This window comes from Acanthopagrus latus, chromosome 16, assembly GCF_904848185.1.
Source record: "Acanthopagrus latus isolate v.2019 chromosome 16, fAcaLat1.1, whole genome shotgun sequence".
Classification (NCBI taxonomy): domain Eukaryota; kingdom Metazoa; phylum Chordata; class Actinopteri; order Spariformes; family Sparidae; genus Acanthopagrus; species Acanthopagrus latus.
Window position 1 is genome coordinate 18,396,673 of NC_051054.1, and position 22,080 is coordinate 18,418,752.

Genomic DNA, 22,080 nt, shown 5'->3' on the forward strand with positions numbered 1-22,080 from the left:
GTTATCTGCATACACCTAACGCCAAACAAGCAAACCCTCGAGCAGTTCTAATGAATTAGAAATGACCTCGATGTGGTTGTCTAGAGGTTAAGTTGATGACTGCCAGACGGAGATTTTCCAACTTCCACACTGTAATTAGGAACATTTCAGATAGTCTAGCTCAGTGGTTAGTGATTTTAATTTTGTCTGGCATACCCCACATTCATAAACCTGAGCACCCCTTTGACATATCATGGTCTAAACGTGTTCTTGTGAATTGAATTTGAACTATTTTTAACACCGTCTCATTCTTCCCAACATTGAAATCATGGCTCAGAGCTCATGGCTTTGAACATGTGAATTCATACGGTGAACACGGTAAACATACCTGCTAAACAACAGCATATTAAGCATTTAGTTGAAAGTACTGCTGTTAGCCGTGCTGATTTTGAGCTCTGAGTTCAACAACTCTGAGCTCAAAAATGTCCCATCTCCGACAAGAAAAATTACAATGGAATGTCACTGGAACTCAGAATTCTTACTTCTGGGCATATGCACCCACCTCGACTTCATGAGGGAGCATCTGTCTCACCTCACACAAACAGCACCCATTGAAAGAGGGTAGGGTGTATTTGTAGTATTCACGTTAGGCTTGTGATTGGAATATTTACCCTTAGTACAATAGTTAAGTATAGTATAATATAGTATAGTCAAGTATGAAAGCACAATAAAACAAAATGTATGACGCATCTTTTACCTCACAAGTCATTTGCCCTCCCATATTTCATTATGCAATCAGGTTGCACTGCTGAGGGTGCAATTTGTGTACAATTTTCTAAGAGATGATTTTGTTATTGTCAGCCAGGGTTTTGGTAAACTTTGAAGTCTTGCACCTGGAACACTTGACATCGGAAGTAGAACATTTTTACATGGAAATTCAGATTGAAGTAAAAATTCAACAAGTGTGGCTGTGGATTATCTGAGCTGGTTAACCATCTCCATACACAATGAGGCCTGAGGTCTAATTTCATTCAAACCTCCAATTAAGAGCATTTTGACAATGGATGAATACAGTGGTGTGATGCATAAGTCCACCCCACACTCCTCCCCAGTCATATTGGTCTACATTTCAAACTTCTGTGTTGAAGTGATGAGTTACATCGGTTCCCTAAGTTTCAACGCAATCCAGCCACAAGTAAGATTGATGGATGATCAGACATATACACAGGTTCAAGAACAACACTAGCAAAAACACAAAACATGATGCAATCCAATACATCATCACAAACAATCGCCTGACAAATTACTCTAGACCCGACAGTCTCAACAGGTGTGAGCATTAAAAGCTTCATGTAAAGCTCGTATTTCTGTTAATATCTCCCTTTCATGGAATACTGAGACAGCATTCTCGCTCCTGGTTTCTCTTCTGCTTGAAATATTATTTCTATTCTATTCTATTCTATTCTATATTTCTATTATTTCTATGAAATCAGTATATACAGCTACCGTGATGTTTGCTTTGCCTCACTTACCCCAGTAACTCAGGTGTTGAAATAACATGAACACAACTTAAATCTAGGAATGTTGTAAAGGGACAGATGTCTTGAATCACTAATAACCAACAATGAAGAATGATGTTCATTAGCTTTTTATCCTTAGACTTCTTATTCGGCTATCCTCAAAAAGGAGCATTTCAGTTAAACATAAAATAGGGTTTAAGTAAAAACATCAGTGATATTATATCTGATATCAATCCTCAAAGACATCTATCACATTTGCTGTGCAACTGTTTCTGAGCCAGTGTAATGATACTTGCTTTGAGGGGAAAATAATGTTGTGACATATGACATTTCAATTAGACTTAAGAATGGATCAACAGAATGAGCTTTAATCGAATTAAATGCCTAAAGCAAGTCATTACCTGTGGGTTACATTTTTGTTTGCTTTTTATGTAGACTATAATGTAATGTGGAATCTTATTTTGATCATGGAGATGTTACATATTTCCAAGAATTCAGTGATTGGCTCTTTCTCAAAGGAAAAATGGTGTGAGAAAATGTGCAGAAAGTAGGAGCTGTCCCCCGAGGAAAGGTAGCAGCTCTTGGGTTTATCAGCCTTGTGCTTCTGTCAGCTTGTTCATGTGTGACTCAGTGCAGCCATGTGGGACCATGCAGCATATTCTAGTCGAGTGTGGCTCCATCATGCAATCACAACTCATTTGTGTAGATTGAAAACAACAGAAGGGACAAAAGCCATCTTGTGGGACACCAGTACATCAACAACAACCATTCACACACACACTGCATTTTCCTCAGGCAGTCTGTCAGAGATTATTTATTCCAACGAAAAAGGAACAAAAGTCTTCATATTCAAATCACACAACTATTGCTGCACATAAATTTGTGATATATTAAAAACTGAACTCAGTTAAAATCTAGAGACGGCATATCATCGCACTGATTTTAGTCAAATGTTGTCCTCTTTTCCCTTCAAACCATAAGGGAGGGTGAAGATGAAAACCAATAATACAAACCAAGTACAAAAGCTCTGCAATGTATCCTGTATTTGTAAAGCATAAAGTATCCAGTTTCTGTTGTGCTGCGGGCACTGTCAGGGAGGTTAGATTCAGGTCATGGTCATCTTTGAGGCTAATTGTTTGTAATATGTGGATGAATCATATTTTCCAAAATCAGATAAGTGACTAAAAAAAATGAAAAAAATAAATAAATAAATAATTGTGAGAACCAAGCTGTTTGAAAAGCATTCACATACAAAGCACTGTGATAAAGTGACCTTTGACTGGTAAATATTCTCGATGGTAGCACAGCCATAAAAGGTGCAATAAGTGAGAAATTATGTAAGAACACAGACATTTCATCTCCTCAGTTGAAAATTAGTGGAGCCTACATTACTTGGTTCCTGGATGCCAAGACCAGGTCTGGGGCATCTTACTTTTCATGTAGGTGCACTAGCACCACCATTTTGTTGCTATATAGTGAAAACTCATTTACAGAAAATACGTTGCATTGCATGATGCATTGGCATCATGTCACTATAAAAAAAACATCACATCCTGTATTGATGATGTCCTTGTCAGGGACACAAAAGACACAGATTTTTTTTTTCAATGTGTCCTGAACACATTAATGTTAACAAAAAAAATTTTTTAAATCATGCGTTTCACAAATTGGACCTCACCCCATCCTTGCCTGTGAATGACTGGTCCTTTTGAGGATGCCCCTTTCATACCCAATCATGATATTATTGCCTGTTACCAATGAACCTGTTCAAGTGCTCCAAACAGGTGATTTTTGGAGTATTTCACAACTTTCCCAGTGTTTTGTTGCCTCTGTCCTCACTAGTCTGAAATGTGTCACTAGCATCAAATTGAGAATAAGCATTTATTGTTTTATAAATCAATGAAGATGAGGCAAAACATTAAAACTGTCTCTGTACGGTTTTCAATTGAGAACAGGTGAAAAGGGATTAGCAAATTACATAATTCTGTTGAACTTGGGTTTTACACAGCATGTAAGTTTCATGAAATTGATCTTGTTTGTACAAAAATCAAAGCCACATTTGTATAAAGTTGTCTGTATTTATTATAGATGATGAAACCATCATGCCAAAGCCCTAACATGTATAGTTAATTAGTTTAGTTGGGGGGGAAATCTCAGTACACAGCAGGTGAGAGGACTCAGAGATCACAACATCAGCCAGACACATTGCATAAGGCCTCACTTGATATCTGCAGTTCACTTCAAGACAGGATTATAAATTATGAAAAATGATGTTCAAATAATATTTGAACTTCTTTAAGTGTAAAAAAAGATATTTATATATATATATATATATATATATATATATATATATATATATATATATATATATATATATATATATATATATATATATATATATATATATATATATATATATATATATATATATATATATATATATATATATATATATATATATATATATATATATATATATATATATATATATATATATATATTTTTTTATTTATTTATTTATTTTTTGCAATAAATCCCAATGTCCGAAAAAGCCAAGAGATTGGAGAGATTAAAGGTTTTTGATTTCTGATCCCACAAAGACAAGAGATGGTCAAGGCCATGTTTCTGTTGATGTCTTAACTTGGTTCACACCCTCAGTTCTCTATAAACTGGAGTGCTATTTTACATGGCAGTTGGTGATTAGCCAGATTTGTCACACTGGCTTGAGGAGTGTTTATAACCATGTCACAACTGAAGATCACATCAAGGGTGTGTCTGAGGAGAGTTTCTGTTCCATGACTTTATTAGCAATATGTTATGTTGAATAGGATATTATGACATTTTAATTCTTGTCTCTTCAGAATAACTTAAAGACTCTGAGCATTTGGTTTTAAAGTTTAAAATAGTGATGACTGTTTGAGTTGAAATAGACATTTTATTATTGTGGTTGTGTAAATGTGAATTAAATTATATTGTCTGCATGCAAATCCCACTGTAGATAAGTTGAGCCGTGAGTTGTTGAGGTCTGCCGCAACTGAAACAAATTGAAGAAACTGCTTGTGGGAGGGACTGTGTTCATCCTGAAATCTATCACCTCCATCTGCAGTCTTAAGATCAGCTAAGCTCCAAGTTGAGCTCCAAGTTGTTTTGTCTGCAACAGATCACCAGATGGTAGTCTCACATAGCCAGACCCCTATGACGTACAGCTCGAGAAAGGTCTGGCTACACCAATTGTCATTCTGGTAAATAGGGGAAAAAACACTCTGTTGTATTGTTTGTATGTCTTTTAACCAATCACAATCATCTTAGGCGGTGCTAAACACAGTGATGGTGCCCCTGAATAAGAGCTTTTTTGAGTTAACTAATTTTGCACATTTACACCATCCTTTTCAAGTTGTAATTAATGCTAGAAAGTTTAACGTTAATATGACATTTTCCCATTACTTGTATTTTTGTTAAATCATTTTTAACTATTTATTTTGTACTAGAAACAAAACATTTTCAACAGTTCACAAAACTAACAGATTAAGCAAAAATAACATTGACTTGATACAACATGTTGATGGGTTGTTTCCACAAGGTGTTAAACAAAAACTTTCAAGAGATTATAGCCTACATCAGTTAAAAACATTACATAGTAACTACAGGGTTTTGTGATACGTTCTTTTTAAAATTAAATCAACAATGAGAAAATGTGTCATTATACATAAAAAATATCTTGTTATCACAAGAACAGATTTTGATCAAATTATTTTTACACTAACATTTTCCATCACCTTTTTGGTGATTTGGTCATTGGATGGGTATATTGCAGACAAGATTTGCAACAGAGGAAATCCACAGTGATCTGAACAAATAAAGTCAAGTGCTGCAGTTTGAGCAAATATCAAAAACAGCTGCCAATAAAGACACCACTCACTATCATAGACTCTCTTCACAGTTACTGGCAGTTAGCAAAAGGTGGAGCAATTTAGCAATTCAAAGGAAATAATCTATAGACTAGAAACTATTGTGCCCCTGAAACAAGTGACTTTCTCACTCAGTGTCAGTATTGTAAATTTTAATAAAAAACAGCAATAGTGTCCTTGCAGAATTTTCTGCATTGGATGGGATCATGGTTGATTACAAGCTTACAGCTTACATTATTGGACTGGTGACCTGTCTTGAATGTCATCAACACAGAATATTGGCCTCTGCCCTGTAATTTACATTGTGTACAGCTGACTAGATTTAATGGGATATCTATAGTGTATGTGATTTAGAACAAAAACAGAGGACATTTTTTTTTTCTTCCAGAGTAAATAGCACCAACATTTTAGGAAGAAAGGTTTAGAGAAATGTTAGGATTTTTAGAAAAACTTGTGTCACAGGGGAGTGTTGTATTTACTAGTTGTATGTTTACCTTTTACTGATCATTAGTGGATGTACTACATAATTTCCGGTATCTTGCCAGTCTGCAGTGAGCTCGACTGCAAGAGGTACAGTACGTCTTTAAGGCAGCTGGTCCATATATTAAAATGACAAAGTTCTAATGCTGATCTAAGTGAATGGAGTGGTTTAGTTATTCTTGAGGGCAAATAAACCACATAAAGTGAGCTTTGGGAGTTCGAGAGAGCTAGCTAAATGTTTTTGCTGTGTGTGTGGGCTGATTTACAGTATGTGCACCTAAAAATGACCTACATTTTAATATGGTTTCTTAACATATTACTTAAATGGTTGTCAGAAAGTGTATAGTGCCAATGCTTAAAGTGCATTTAAAGTTTAACTTATGTTAACAGTATAGTGTTTTCCGCAGTCTTACCTGGAAAATGTTGATATGTGTAAATCTTGATCAGATCTTTATCAGGTCATATTTGAGCTGACCTGTTGAGTATCGATTGAACCAAAAATAACATTTTAGTAATCACAGCATTAGGTGACAGCTGGTGTAATCTAACCATTTTACCCGGATAAGCAACTGTCGAGGCCGGCTCAAAATGTTTAGCAAGCCAACATAACCTAAACATTTTTTTTAAAAAGTTTGAGGAGGAACAATGTAAGGTAGGAATTAGGGCTGCATGTTATCAGTATCGGTCGATATTGGCTTTAAAATTAACTAGCGGACATCGACCAACACGCCTACATGGTCCCCTGTCAGGATATTTTACTGGTGTGGCCTTACCTGAGCCGACATTTACAACAACATCGAGAAGCTCATTGCCGATGTCACTTGGGTGATTTTTACCACGAACATTTGGACATCCAGTGTTAGCCCTGTTAGCATGCTGAGCCTCACGACACAATGGATAGATGAAAACATTTAACTTCATTCACAAGAGTGCTGAGGATCTCACACTGCAGCTGTTATTGCAACTGCTTTTGATGGCATTGGGTACATATGCTGCTGATTTTGATCTCCCAGTGACCCTGACAGTAAATCAATGGGGATATCTTGAAAATATGAATACCCTACTTGCACTGTTCAAGCAGCTGGCCAGAGAAATCAGTTCTGCACAGGCTCTCTGCTGCAGATGTCATCCCAGTGGTGGTGGCACTGACACAGCTGCTTAGCAGAAGCAAATCAGACAGTGGTGTGCAAACTGCTGAAAGTACCCTACTGGAAGCTGTCTGTGCTCACTTTAATGGTGTTCAAAGCGAGGCTCTTTATTCCAGTGAAACCATGCTCAATACACGCTACAAAAGATAACATATCGTGCAACACTATAAGAAATTGTTTGCCCCTTGAATTCTAATACAACCAGGAGTGCTCTTGATTGCCCCCACAATTTTATATCCTAATCACAATGATGTATTTTTCTGGTGTTTGCTGTTATAGTAGATGAATCATAATACAACTATAAAACCATCCTTTCAGACTGTGATGCAAATACTCACACCACTGTGTAATTTTGAGCTTATATGTTCTGGTATAGTCTTATATTCCTATTTTATATATACACACTGTAATCTGAATCATGTATCTTTCCTTATCTTTCCTTTCCTTATTTATTTCTGTCCTTGTGCTGTTCCAATCACCTTAATTTCCCCTCTGGCTCACAATAAAGGTTTATCTGATCGCATCTTATTCAAAATGGATCTGGCAATTAGAACTCAACCCTGACAAGAAGGCTCTTGTGTCAGAAAATAATTCTAACATTATTGTCATTTAAATATATTCCTACATATGCTGAAAGTGTTTGGTTGTGCAAGTATGGAGTTTGCCTTTGCTTTTATGAGCTGGTCAGACAAATTTTCTTCCATTCTGGGTCGCCCTGTTTATTAAAGAATTGAAGGTCCTCAACTTTATAGGATGGGAATGACTATTCCAGGCATTAGTCAGACCTTCAGGTGTTGCCATGGAAATTGAGTTATTGCCTGTAAAAACCTTTTTTTTATTGCAAAAGATATGAAAATATATATTGATGGTCAAATTGTTTTTTCTTTTGCAAGTGACCATGGTACATGCAGCACCTTCAAGATGGCCAAAATCAGGAATTACCAGACTTGTTGAAGGTACCTGTCCATCTCTCAGTCATTGATTAACTCCAGATAATTGTCACCTCATCCTGCATTATCCCTTGGAATTAAAATGGTTGTCTCCATGAATGCAAACCAATAACATACAGGAATTACATCAATTCAGACATGTCTGCCTCCTTGATCTCTCCTTCCTGATGTAAAGATATCTGAATTAACGTCCCTTTGGCTGCAGTGGCACCACAACTTTCGAGTAACACACACAAAGAAGCACAGTACTGATACACAAACATAGCCAACAGCCAGAGCGCACTTGCACACACTATTCTCACACATTTTTTCCTCCCAGATCAATCACACAACATCTGGAACAGTCATCCAAACCTGCAGAACCAGGATGCAGCAAAAAGAAAAAAACTCCTTCTGCTTTATTCAATTAGAGTTGTCTTTAGAGAATCAGACTTTAGTTCCATCAGTTCCGCTTAATGTTTACAAACCAGCCATCATGGTTTTCATGAGATTTCAGCCATGATTCATACATTTAGATCACTGGAATTATCTCTTGGCCACAGCCAGACATCACTCTTCATTTTGTCTCTCTGCTACAGGCCCAACTACACACTGAAACCTCTATCTTTTGAGCCCAGAGTTTGTTAATGAGCATGAAATATTGGCTGGACCGAAAAATCTAACTAATGGCCACTTCATGAGTGAATACCGAAAAAGACCTTGAACAGCTTAAGCTCAGGGAATAATTGTGCATATTGATAATATAGTTAGTGGAAGTTAATTGCATTTATATATACTGGGAACAGCTGTAATGCAAGCAATTTCCCCTCAGTGATCAATTAAGTATTTCTAATTCTGATTCTGATTATTGGTGGTCTAATTATGAGCCTAAAAAGACAGATATTTGGAAACATGGCGCCTCAGCAGCAGTATAACATGTTTCTTTCAGATATGAAATGGATGAGCTGTCACAGACGTAGAATCCAAGCAGAAAACTACAACTTGGAGGAAAAGTTTAAAAGTATTTTGTTGTATTTAGAACAACTGTCACAAATACAGTGATATCAGTAATACTCTCATTTATCTGCAATAGTTAATATGCAAACAAGTCTGGTTTCCAAGCAAAAGTGCAAGGATATATATTGCATTTTGCAAATATCAACATGTAAAAGTTGCCTGGCAGCTTAAAGTTAAAGAAGGTGAAACAATATTAATTGGATTTTCCAAGATCCATTAAAAATAGCTCAGAGATACAGCTTTACTGATGAGCATAATCCATAATTTTAAATGAGACAACTTTGGTGATTTCACCCATCATGGCTTTACCACGCTGTTAATTACCACTTAAAGTGGGGCTATTTTCACTTCTTTCCATTAGGACACACTCTTATATAAGACTGGTAGCAGAAAGAGGCAAAACTAAAAGTGAAAAACCATCTTCACATTCCGTTTCTGCAGAATACAGTATAAATGTCTCTGTAGTGATTATTATGAAGTCGTAATTGTATGAAGTTGTATAAGGAAAAGTCACCAGTCATCTAATTTACAATGGATGGATAAGATTCATCACTGCAGCAGCATGTCTCCACAAGCGTTTAAGGTATTTTTTAAAACAGCTAGGGCTCATGATTTAGAGATGCTGGGAAAACCTACAGCAGCTTCTGGGCTATAAACAGTAAACAGACGTCAGTGCTTACAATGAACTTGCTTTAATCATTTCACAAGAAATCTGTTTTACATACTCTTCATATTGTGAAAACTGCTTAACATTATGCTTTTATCTCTATAAAACCATATCTGAGATTTTTAGATTATTATTACTCCTGCCATAATGTGTATGATATATTTCACTGGTGTAGATGTTTAAGGTTGAGCTCATTTTAACTACTTTATATACTGAGTTGCTTAATCTATAACAGTGCATCATATTCAATAAGATCATCACATGACTGTAGCGTTGCTGTCCTGTGAGAACTGAGTATCAGTTCTAAAAAAATCCAACTTCATTAGCTCAGAAAAATCGCCTGTTTTCAGCTTTGTGCAGACGATGCATTTTCTAACTAATCAAAAAAAATGGCTTTTAAATTGTGTATTTAGCTTATAAAGTGGAACAATTTTCTCAACTCATAATGGAAGAACAATCAGTGCACATTAACAAATTAGAATGCAGGGCAATGTCTATCCCCTAACAGTGCTTTATTAGAGGGGTCAAACAAAACATGCACACACACACACACACACACAATTGGTTGAAGCTGCAACTTAAAGTTAAACCAATGCTCAAACAAGATGACAATTTGCTCTCGCATACAATGGAAGTCAATTTAGTGCATTAAAATCTTCATACCAGCACCTCATAACTCACTTTTTAACATTTCATTTCTTGTTTGAACTCAAGATTAAAACATGGTGTTGTTTTCTGGAGGTTATGTGCAGGACTAGCACTTAGCCAGTTACCAAAATGTTTTTTGTATGGATTAAACTAACCACATATATCAGGTAATTTATTAAAAACATTTTTACAGGTTCTGGCAGTCATATTCAGCTAACTGTTGGCCCCCATATTTTTTCTTTTTGCTAATCTTAGGCAACCAGCTACTAGCTTAATAATAAGAGTGCAGACATGAGTCACCATCAAGCTTTTCATCTATAATAATAAGGTGATAAATGTTATTATTGCAGTTGCTGAGGGAAGGCTGTTTTACATGCTCATTAACAATTGAGCGATACATATTTGCCTGAACAGAAAGATACAAAGTGTAAATAAGTGATTTGCAGGACAGCAAGTAGCTGAAGTCGATGTTCAGTTCTCCATGGAAAAATCTGTTGTTTGATGTTTCAATGTCACATATCCTGGATAAATACCTGTGTAGGTAAACCACTTTATATGCGTTAAGTAGATACTTTCCCTATGCATCAGTAAATCCCCTGTATTCAGCACCACGCTGTACGTCAATATCCTGGAAGGTCTACAAAATCTAGGAATGGATTGAGCTATCTCAAATGCACAGAGCTCACAGAAATGTGGTGTTATATCCTCTGCAATCATCCATGTTCAATCTTCCATTCAGAGTCCTCGTGGGGAATCAAAGCCACTTGATGTATTTCCCCTCTATTGTATATGCACTGTTTGAATAAGCTTGTCTCACAGAGCTCTCCTGCTCAAACAGCAGCACAGCTGACTGTGTGATATAGTTTCCCAAGGACAACGTCCAACATGTAAGAGAATATCACATGTGGTTTTGTAAGTGTCAGAGATTTAATTAACTAGTCTGTCCATTGTCTTAAAAATTGCTTTTTAGATAAACTATGAATTCTGTGTTATGGTGGCACTATTAGGCACCTTTTTATTTTGGGTGAATGTTGTTTTTTGGGGGTTTTTTTTTTGCTTTTTTTAAAAAAGGAACTAATCTGGGACTGTTAATATTTCCAGAAGTCTTTCATTCCCACTTCAAGGACAAATTTAACTTAGAGAAAAAAACAACAACAACAACAACTAGTGCTTTGAGCATCTTTTTTCTTTTAGTGCCGTTGTCTGAAGTGTTGAGTGGTGGTCACCAACACTATCAGCTGGAAAGTGACAAGGTAGACTCTTTAAATCTCACTTGGAAATGAAATGGGGACACTGAAATGCATAAGTTTCATGCCTTGAATCTAAATAAAAGTGCTAATGACACGCTGTGGGTATTAATCACACCAGGAATACATTTCCTTTTATTTGCTAAGGCAACATTTCAAGAAAGCCTCTAAACTGACAGAGCGTCTTGTTTTGATCATCATCGGGATTAATGACACTACAAATTCTCTTGACATTTTAAAAATTAAAAACGCCACCTAATTAAGACATTAATTACTGCCTGGTTTTGTAGTTAGTTGAATAATGGAATATGACTGTGCATAATACCGTATTATATATGTATCTTTGCAATTCCAACAGGGACTCATTATGAGCTTTAAAAAAAGACTAATTTATGATATAACACCGGGGTCTGCCCTTTGGCCCACTTCTCATGGGCTTCTTCCCATTAGTTCATATGCCATCATGAGATTTAAGTAAAACTGAGGAGCCTTCTGATCAGAAATAATATCTATCTATCTATCTATCTATCTATCTATCTATCTATCTATCTATCTATCTATCTATCTAAACATTCTATACATTGTTGCTTCACATTTAATACAACATATGGGGGAACTGCTTGGAGCAGTCAAACAACATGTGCTATATATGCATTTTTCCTCTACGGTCATTAAATTACACTATTCATTTGAAAAGCATGATACCAATGATAGGAGATCAATTTAACATTGTTCAGGCAATGAAATACACTAAATATAACCCTTTTTAAGGAAATGAATTTCAGTTTTACAATGCAAACGTGTGACTGCTTAGTGAATTTTCCAATTATCTGAGCAGCTCTGCGAATAATGAAAAGTTGAGGGGAATACATGTTCATGCTCCAACAGGAGTGTTTTTGTTAAATATTATTGACTTACTGAATACAAAACCATCAACTATCACACTCCACTGGGGTCTAATTATGCTTCTGCCGAGAGAAGCCCTCAGGCATGTGACCACAGGGGTTTGTCATATTTTATATGACATGGATGTCACTTATCTTTTTATGCCTTTAAAGAGGGACAGGCTGGGGTATGACTGTCTGATAACCATAACGCATCACCCTCTATTTAATCCTATTTGTAAGGATCTGAAATTTGGCATGCCCTTGCTGCTTGCTCCTTCTGTAAAGGTTATGTTGAACAAGTCGATATCAACAGCAGTCAGTGCAAGACTGTAAGGCTGTATCTGAGGAATTAATCCATCACTGTAAATATTTTAGTTCTGACTTCTGGTTATGGTGTCTACCTGAGCAGCAGGATTTAGAGCTCTGACCTTCTGGACCCATATCTGCACCTCCGTTTAGACAAAGAGAAACAATATTGCCTTAACTTTAGCTTATCATTTGAAAAAAATGCTGGTTCAGATATTTTTGATTCAAGAAGCAGGGAGATTATACATCAGTTTATGCTTGACTTAAACTTAAAAGTTATTTGGACCTCATAAAGAGAGAAAACTCGTGCCATTCTACTAGTCACAATACCTACAGTTGTATAGATTATTTTCTTATTTCCAGTACAACTGTTTCTTAAGTTTGAGACTGTATCTATACGAGCATCCTAATATCTGACCATGCTTTAATCTTGCTCAAGTACTTCTGGAATATGTTGGTTCCAATATAGATGACTGCTTCCTGCTCAACTCCATTGAAAGGTCTGCATCAGCAAGATGGGAAGCATTCATAGCCAAATGGTAGGCTACAATATAGATAAATCAAATAAACAATGTTTACAGTTGCTAGAGCTTGAAAATGATATAAAGGAGCTTGAATTGGAAATGGATACAAATAATAGCAATGAGGCACAAAGAAACTTAAAAAAAAAAAAAAAAAAGCAAGGTACCATATGATATCATATGATATCCACTAATAAAGCTTCAGCAGGGTTAATCTGTTAACCTCAACTATGAAAAGTATGTTTTGTAAATGTATCTGGAACAATAGAAGGGCTAGGCTTCGTTTATATTTGCTTCATCTCCGCTATGAAAAGAGGAGGTCTGAGGCTTCCAATCCTTCAATGGTATTATTGGGCGGCCCAACTTTCTACTGCCTCCTGCTGGTTCGCACTAGGAACACCATTAAGCACTAAAAGATATAATGTGTCTGCCTCTCAATTTATATATTTGTACTCAGCTAAACTGAAAGAACTTTAAAAACACATAATCCTTTATATATACACACACACACACACAATACAGGTGTGGTATGAGGTACATAAACAGAGTTGAAACTCCATCATTATCACCATTTTTCTCTGATCTGGCGAAATAGTTACTTCACACCTGGTAAGAGCGATATGGGCTTTCCAGACCAAACTTTTCTTTAAATATCTACAGATAGAAGGTTTAACATTTAAGACACAGAAATCTGCATCCATACCTTCTCTCATCTCTTTGGAAGAAATAACAATAAACCACCACTCTAAGAAGAGCCTGATTTCATGCTTTTACCAAAGACTTGTGGACGGTTCCCAAATCTCCTCAGAAAATAAAAAAAGTGGCATTGAGTGAGGACTTAAACAGTGATATCTCAGTTGAAGAATGGCAGAAGATCTGCCTTAATGCCCAAACACAATCCATAAACACATTTTAAATTAATCAAATTTATGGCGTTAATAAGAGCATACATAACACCAATTTTGAATACATTTTGACCCCACTATCAAAGAGTTGTGTGTTAAATGTGGGACAAAAGGTACTCTCTTCATTCCCTATGGAACTGCCTATTTATTCAGACTTTCTGGATGGAGGTTCTGGATATTCTTTATCATGTCACAGGTGTGAAATCTTTAATATGCCCTAAGCATTTTTTTTTTTTCGGAATCTTTCCTGAAAACTGTCAACTAAATAAGAATGAGGAAAAATGACTGTTTAGTAAAATTAATCAGTACTGTTAGTAATCACAAGCCAAACACATCGTAGCTAAAACTTGGAGATCGATTACCAAACCAAGTGTACAGGTGTGGCTGCCTGACTGTCAGACTCACTTGCCCTTGAAAAACTCATATTTATCAGTAAGGATAAATTCTCTACTTTTGAAATGTTCTTGCCTTGAATGTAACATTTCACTTGACATTGAAATTGTACTTTCATTGTATGTCTAATTCCTTTTGTAACATGCTGATACTGAACCTGTACCTTACCTGTCCTTAGCTTGTTTGTTTATTTTCAATTTGTGTAATGTAAAAACTCAATAAAAAACATTTGTTAATCAATGTTTTAGTTTCAATATTGTTACCTTGGTCTCAGGGTGGAAAAATTAGTCATCACTCATACAGTATTATTATTGTGTCCCCTTCATCCTAGTTATTCACTCAGCACTGTGTTCATGTAGGGCCCCGAGTTTTTCCAAAACACATCCTATTTGTTGTTCACTTTAAAAATCAACTGTTCATAATTGGCTATCTTGGTCATCTCTGTTCACCATTCATTAAATGGGATAATGTTTTTTTTTTTTTTTGTTTCCTAGTGTCTTAGTACAATCCTGCTACCTGTGGAAAGGGCCAATCTGCACCATAGGGTCTGTTGAGCTGATAGATGCCCTCGTTAATATGCAGAGTGCAGGGCTCTGTGGTAACTCTGTCCTGAGCACATTACTTGGAAATGTTATTACATTTTCCCCTAAGTTCCATGTCATCTGGCATTCATATAGTATATACACATGAGTGTGCCTCTGCTCCTGTCACATCTCCAGCATATCCGAGTCCCATATTTTCAATCATGCCATCTTACAGGGAGTCCAATAGGTCCTATTAATAACCTTATATGTAATTAACCTTATCTGGATTTCCCTTGATGTCTTATACCAGGACCCAACAATTTCCTCTCATGTCTCCATAGCTATTCCCCCTTCAATATCCTCCTCCCAAGCTCTCCTGAGACCATCAAGTTTTGGTGGGTGAGATCATCTCATAAGACTGTAAAATCTAGATGCACCGCCCTTAACCAACTGTCTACCTTGAAATAGTTCATGTATCGCTGTTTGAGATATTCATGGACATTTCCTCTTTGTACAGTTACAGTTTATTAATTGAAGATAATTCCTTAAGTCCTTTTTTTGGAATTTTGTGCTTGGCCAATATCTGTTCAAAAAACATAAAAACATTACCCTCAAAAACATCCTTAATAAAGACAATTCCTGCCTTCACACATGACTTCCAATAGATAGTTGTTTTTTTACCCACCTTCAGTAGCCTATTATGCAAAAGATGTGCCCTCTTATTAGAAGAGGGCTTCAGCCCTGCAACCTGGTGTGATACCTTCCAAGTTTCCCTTGCAAACTCTAGCAATGGGTTCTTAAATGGGATTTCTCCCCCTGTGATATGAAAGCCGGTATTAGGAAAGGTTCAGTAAGTTCCTCCTCAATAGGGATCCATCCTGGAGCTATATCTTCTAAAAAAAATTATTTTAGACAGCTGACTAAAGGAAAAGGTGTAGTGGTACCAGTCCACTTTCAGTAGACTCAGACCTCCATCCTCCTTAGCAGCGTATACCTTTGTTCTGTTAAAAAGTGACCTTTTGCCTGCACATAGAAAAGTATCTACAGCCTTATTGAACCTTTTTACTAATAGGGGAGGGAAATCCAGAGGCAATATGTATGTAATATAGTTGATCTGTGGAATAGTTATCATTTTAAGGATGTTAATTTTACCCAACAGAGTTAACCCTAATTTAGACCAGTTTTGTAAAGGGGGAGGAGGTTTTCTGTCATCATATTTTTAAGGCCTGCGGTAAGCTTGATGCCCAGATACATTAAATCTGAAGAAAGTCTTTGAGATAATGTTACATTAAAGATTAAAGGTTTCTACTTATACCTTCGAAAATCTGTAATATATAAAAATAACTTTGGTGGATTCAGAGAATGTGTGTAAATGTCAGAAGTCAAACTGTTATTCTAAGCAAACAGGGCCTCCCTCAACACCAAGTCAAGGCTGAACAAATGGTTTCTTTGGGGTCAGTGCATGTTACTCTAAATTGCTTTGAAGAAACTGGATTGGTTGTATCCAAAGCATGACAAGAAGACCAAAAGCGACCACACCATCAGAAGGTCAATCCATCCAGCTCGGTTCTCTGAGAGATACAAAATCATCTTCATCACAGATAAATTGGAAGTAGCAAATGACAGGGGAAAAAATCCTGTTTAATTTAAGTCCATGAATCCAAGCGAGGAATTAATGGCAGAAACAGAAGGGTCTATGTGAGGAGACGACCAGGAGAAAGAATGATACCATAGTGTTTTAAACCACTGTTGAAACATATTGGTAGAAAAAATCAAGTCTGAGGGTGTCTGACCTACTCTGGATTCTCTGCATAGAATCTGTCCTGACCAAGGAGAAATAATAAGAAGTAGTTTGAAATAAATGCAAAATAGAAGCACTTTGACCAGTGGTTTCAGACTTTTGGACTCGAGCACAAGTAAATGCACATAGTGTAGTGTAGCCAATAGCTCCAAACACTTTTAATTTTAATAGTTTAGCTGACGTCTAATGAATTTAATCAGCAGTGGTGTAAAGCTAGCTTTAGTTAATGTTTATCGTAACTAGGGTTGGGTATCACTGGGCAGCAGCAGTAAAGCCTTGTGGTAGACAAGCAGTATTACAAAAGAAAACCTAGACTTAAAATACTGGAGCTGAAGTGTATTCAGTGGCAGAACACAACACTTAACTCCAACCAAATAAAGTCAGTACACGAAAACAGAGGCATGAGATATGTTAAACATGTATGTAGATGCTTATAATGTGCCGGCAGTGACTGAGGTTGACACATTCAGGATCGAGGCTATAAGACATCAAACATGGTACACTCATTGACATCGATGCCATGCTGCCTTAAATGTTAAGTCGGATTTGACATGCTGACTTGCAGCTAATGAACTTTTGACAAGCATTGCATTTTGCCTTCATGTCTTTTTCTTTTAAACTGGGTTAGTCTGTGGAAACAGGGAGTTTCCTCTTAATGTAAATCTGAGTTTGAGGGAAATATTGAAAATATGTGACTATTAGGTGGGCTTTTATTTTGAAATTCCTCATCAGAAGCTCCAAATATTGTGGTTGGACTAATTATTCACACAGATGAAATGTCATGGCCTCCATCTTCTAAGGCTTCAATGTGATCAGAATTAGGATGGTAAAATTAATTAGTAAATAAAAAGTAAATAATCAATTATTTATTTCCTTGAATGCTCAATTGATCAATGATCAAATCGTTCAGCTAACTCATAAATCAATTTACAGACTGACTGCCTGAATGAATTCACGTGAACTTGCAAATTGTGCTCACAGGTTTGTACTTAAATTTTGAATTCTGTTCTTGGACTGCATACAGGCACCACAAAATACCTGGGGGCTAGTTTGACTGGTGGTTTTCGGAGTGGAGGCGGACTTGACCGCAGTCATTACCTCTAGCTTTTCATTTCGGCGTCCATGTTAACAGATTAGACAGGCCACAATGGATGCAGGAGGCTGCTCATGCGCGTGTCAAGCCAGGCAGCTGCTTCACTTTATCTAGAGATTCGGAGTCTATGATGCACATACCATGGACACCATGGTGCCTCTGTTTGAACTGCTGCCTTCTGTGTAATTCTTCAGCACTCACCAATAACTGAACTAGTCTCTGTGTATCTGCATATTTGCATCTTTACAAACACCAAATTTGAGATTTTTGAGGAACTAATTTTATGCTTGATGTATCTGACTGAATGCCATTTGTAAAAATAAATAAATAAATACTGTATGTAAGAACAATACAAGCAGGATCTCTGCAATAAATTGTGTCATGACCTGAGGTATAGATGTATCTGGAATGTCCCAAGCAGTGCAAAGATGTCAAAAAATGATTATTTTTAACACCGTATAACATTAATTCAACCCTGAAGGCTAGATAATTGAAGCCTTTCTGTTAAAAGGACCTGCTAGATCCTGAGCTTACTTACTGTCAAAGCACAATCAAGTCCATGCTTAACACCCTGAACTTCACACCAGATCGAAAATAAACATGATGGAGTGAAAGCCATACAGAGATTACGGTGTTTTTGGAAGAAAAAAATACCTCTTGCCACGGGAAAACTCTGCTTACTGTATAATTTTAGCCATGAGTCAGTGGGTGAATACACAGTGGAATATGTGTGAAAACTGAACACACTCCAAGCAAATTTAAGCTGCAGACCAAGTCCCTTGAGGCTCAGGTTGCTGGTATCAAGTTCGAAAAGCAAATGCCTCATGAATGGGATCTGCCCACAAAGCAGGACTCTGGGACAGAAGATATTAAAAAGGTGCAAACGTGTCCAGGCAATAACAGGGCGACAGCTGAGTACTATGCAGAAAATAACGGTTCATATTCAGCCAAAGAGGATATTCAGAATGTTTCAACAGAAGCAGCCAAACAGTATTAAAAAAAAAACATTACATGAAAATAGGAGTGCAAGATGTCCATGGAAATATAAAGACTGGCTGATGAAGGTGTTGTCAACTGAAATGTGTCCCTTTCTGATTAGATGTAGCTTAGTTTGATTCTAGGTATTATATGTCACACATGCTGAGATGTTCTAATAGCAGCCTACACAAACAATATGAAAGGCTTTTAAAAAGAATCAAAATCAATTGTTTCCCTGTTTAAAAGTAGCCCAAGCACAATACCCAATTAAATGTGAACCCCTTCAAAAACCGTCAAATGAAATCAGTGCACAAAATGTCTTCGCCTGTGAAGAAAAAGATATTTGTAATAATATACCGGTACATAATAATTCAGCAGCACGCTCCAACTCTACAGCCAGAGGGGAAACACTTGAAATTAGCCTCATTTCAAATACAGTTCAGTCACACATACAATGAGAAATATCACAAGATCTCAGTTGACATATGGTTTGGCAATACTGGGTAAATTGACATCTAAGATGCCTGACAAAATATAAAGTTAGTGTCTGTGTGTCTGTATTTTAACTGCTGTAACCAGTGAAACCACAGCTGATATAAGACAGGCAAAAAAGGATTAAAAAAAAAAAACCCGCGCCGTTTCATCGAACGGTAGAAACGTTCCATCAGCCCGCAGTCACATATCCATCGGTTTAACGTGTAGCTGCTTGATTATCGGTCCAGTTTCACGTCTTGCACAGCATGGCAAAGCAGATTTAGGAAACCAGCATGGACTCCTGTTCGACGAGGCATTATAAAATGACATACTGCCGTATTACATTTAATGGTATCGACATTTAGTCTAAACTTGTAGCAACGCGCACATGCATCGCTGCCACCCTGCGCAGTCACGTTACATTCATCTGGAGGACTGCTAGCAAAAGACAAAACGCTCTTCATAAAAGTTGTAGGTTTGTTCAAATGCGAGCGCCACACTTCGCTAAATATATGCCGAAATATGCATTTACTTCAAATTATTTGGGAAAGATGACTCGTGTAATGCCTTGTTAGTATTCACAAGTATTGATATGGAAGGGAATAGTAAACAGACGGTTTTTGAAAGGTAGTCTGGAGTCCCCTCTGCACATCAAAGACTAAGACGGCTTGTGTGCCATTTTTAACTGCTCCCACACAGAGCACATCTCACGGGGACGCAGCGAGCCGATCTGTGGACTGTGTTCCGTCAAATTAACGTGAATTCCAAAAGGTGTACTTGCCGAAGATGGAACCGAGAGGCTGGTGGGTCGCTCGATCTGCTCGGGTTTCTGTTTCCCGGTCACATTCATTTCCCATGGAGCCGCTTTCTCTGTCCTCTGACTTCGACGAGAGTTTCTAAAGTCATTTACCCAGCAACTGGCTGCGAATGTTATTCGCCGGCGTCCCGTTCAGCGGCACCGCCAGACGGAGAAACCATGCCTTCAGAAAGCCGTCTCTGTCCTGTGATGGGAATAAGTTTGCCTGCAGCGGGGACAGATTAGCGGCAGTCGCTGCTTGTTTCTCCCCGGCTCAGAGCTGACTGTCACACTGTGGCTGCTCATCAGTCTGCATGTCTCTCCACCTGCTGCCTGTCCTCCTATTAACTATTCCTGCGTCAGACCACAGGACATTAACCCGTTCACTGGTATTCAAATGCTGGTAGCATAATGGCGGTGAATCAGAAGAAATCACGGTTGTATTTTATGTAGCTTTTATTAGCGCTCCAAGTGGCACTGTAGAGGTGTAGTGGCGTAGTTGCAACCAGATCAATTAGTCTTGGGTTCAGAGCCAACAACTAGAGCTCAGTCGTTCCACTCTGTGCCCAGGTGAGGCTTGAAATCCTCCCCCAAGCCATGTTTACATCTTCATGGCCGTTGGCACGAATGAATTCCCGGGGACATGGAAGGAGGCTGGGATGCTTTCTACTGGAGGAGGAGACAGTCTGCTGACTCATCACAGCTGGCTTGAGGGATCTGACTTCTACAACCTTCAGACTCAGAATCAGGCCTTTTTTTTTACATATTAAGTAAATCAAACAAGTGACATAAAGGAATGAATGAATAATTATACAAAGGGCTAATCTGAACACATTTAGGAATTGCCCTTCTCCAGCTGGCCATCCCAAAAATGCACCAGAACAGGCCTCCAGGAAATCACATCTACCAAATTCAGAATTGGGTGGACCCAAATCAAATTCTGCTGAGGGCCCCCAGAAGGCTTGGGCCAGCACTGAGCCATCACTCTGTCAGGAGTAATAGAGGTTATAAATAGAGGCCTTCAAACACCCAACTGCATGATGGGTGAGAGATGGTTTTACTCTGTATGATTACAGGCTTATCATCAGTGAAGTAATTCTGTTTTGCGTACGTCACTGAGGATGGGCCGCTGCTATATAAAAGCATAGGAGTACCATCAGAGAGTAGAAAAAGGTATCATCAGAGGATTGGCAAAAGTGTGATAGTTAGGGAAGCTTTAGCCTCACACTTCAATGACAGGCAGCCCGCTCTCAGCATCCTGAAATTATATTTTTCTGCAAAATCTGATGAGGTGGTGCTGTGCCGGTGTTAGGGATTTAAGCAGAATCTATTTGCCAACTTATTGTTGCCTGTTGCAGCTTGAGCAGACTTTGTGGAATTGCAGCCTTGAGTTTTGGTTGAACAATTTCAGGGGGAAGAGCTGAGCTACAAAGTTAAAACTAGCCGGAATGTTTGAGAGAAAGCTCAAAAGTCAAAGCGAACACAGTTTTAAGTGTTAAACCTCATGTACTCCTTAAATAAAGTAGCTCAGATAGAAAATAGGTTTTATATCTGAAGATATCTGTCTATCTAGCTTAAGGGGTATCTTGACATGCCTAGTTACACAGAGACCATCTGGGAAGTTGCCAATGGAAACTGAAAAAGAGCAGGCACTTAATAATACTTAAAATACTTGGCAGGTGATTGGACGATGTCATTTATGACTGTTCTCTGTGCAGTCTTTATAATTCACTATTGTGTTGTGTGCTCAACCATGCCTGTAGCTACCAGTTACTCCTCAGAGGACACAAGTGGGAGTGGCGTCAACAGGCAATATTTAGCAGGTTAACAACACATTTAAAAAACATGTGTGGATCCAC

The 22,080-nt window shown here is 37.6% G+C and overlaps 1 protein-coding gene across 1 annotated transcript in view; it reads right to left on the reverse strand.

The window, feature by feature from the left end:
• Positions 1-21,129, reverse strand: part of sntg2 (syntrophin, gamma 2) — a 68,648-nt gene extending 47,519 nt beyond the window's left edge. The window contains exon 1 of the mRNA XM_037072671.1: positions 20,207-21,129. Within this exon, the coding sequence (XP_036928566.1) occupies positions 20,207-20,275 (69 nt within the window). The 5' untranslated portion in view covers positions 20,276-21,129. The remainder of the gene's footprint in view (positions 1-20,206) is intronic.
• Positions 21,130-22,080: the final 951 nt, after the last annotated feature.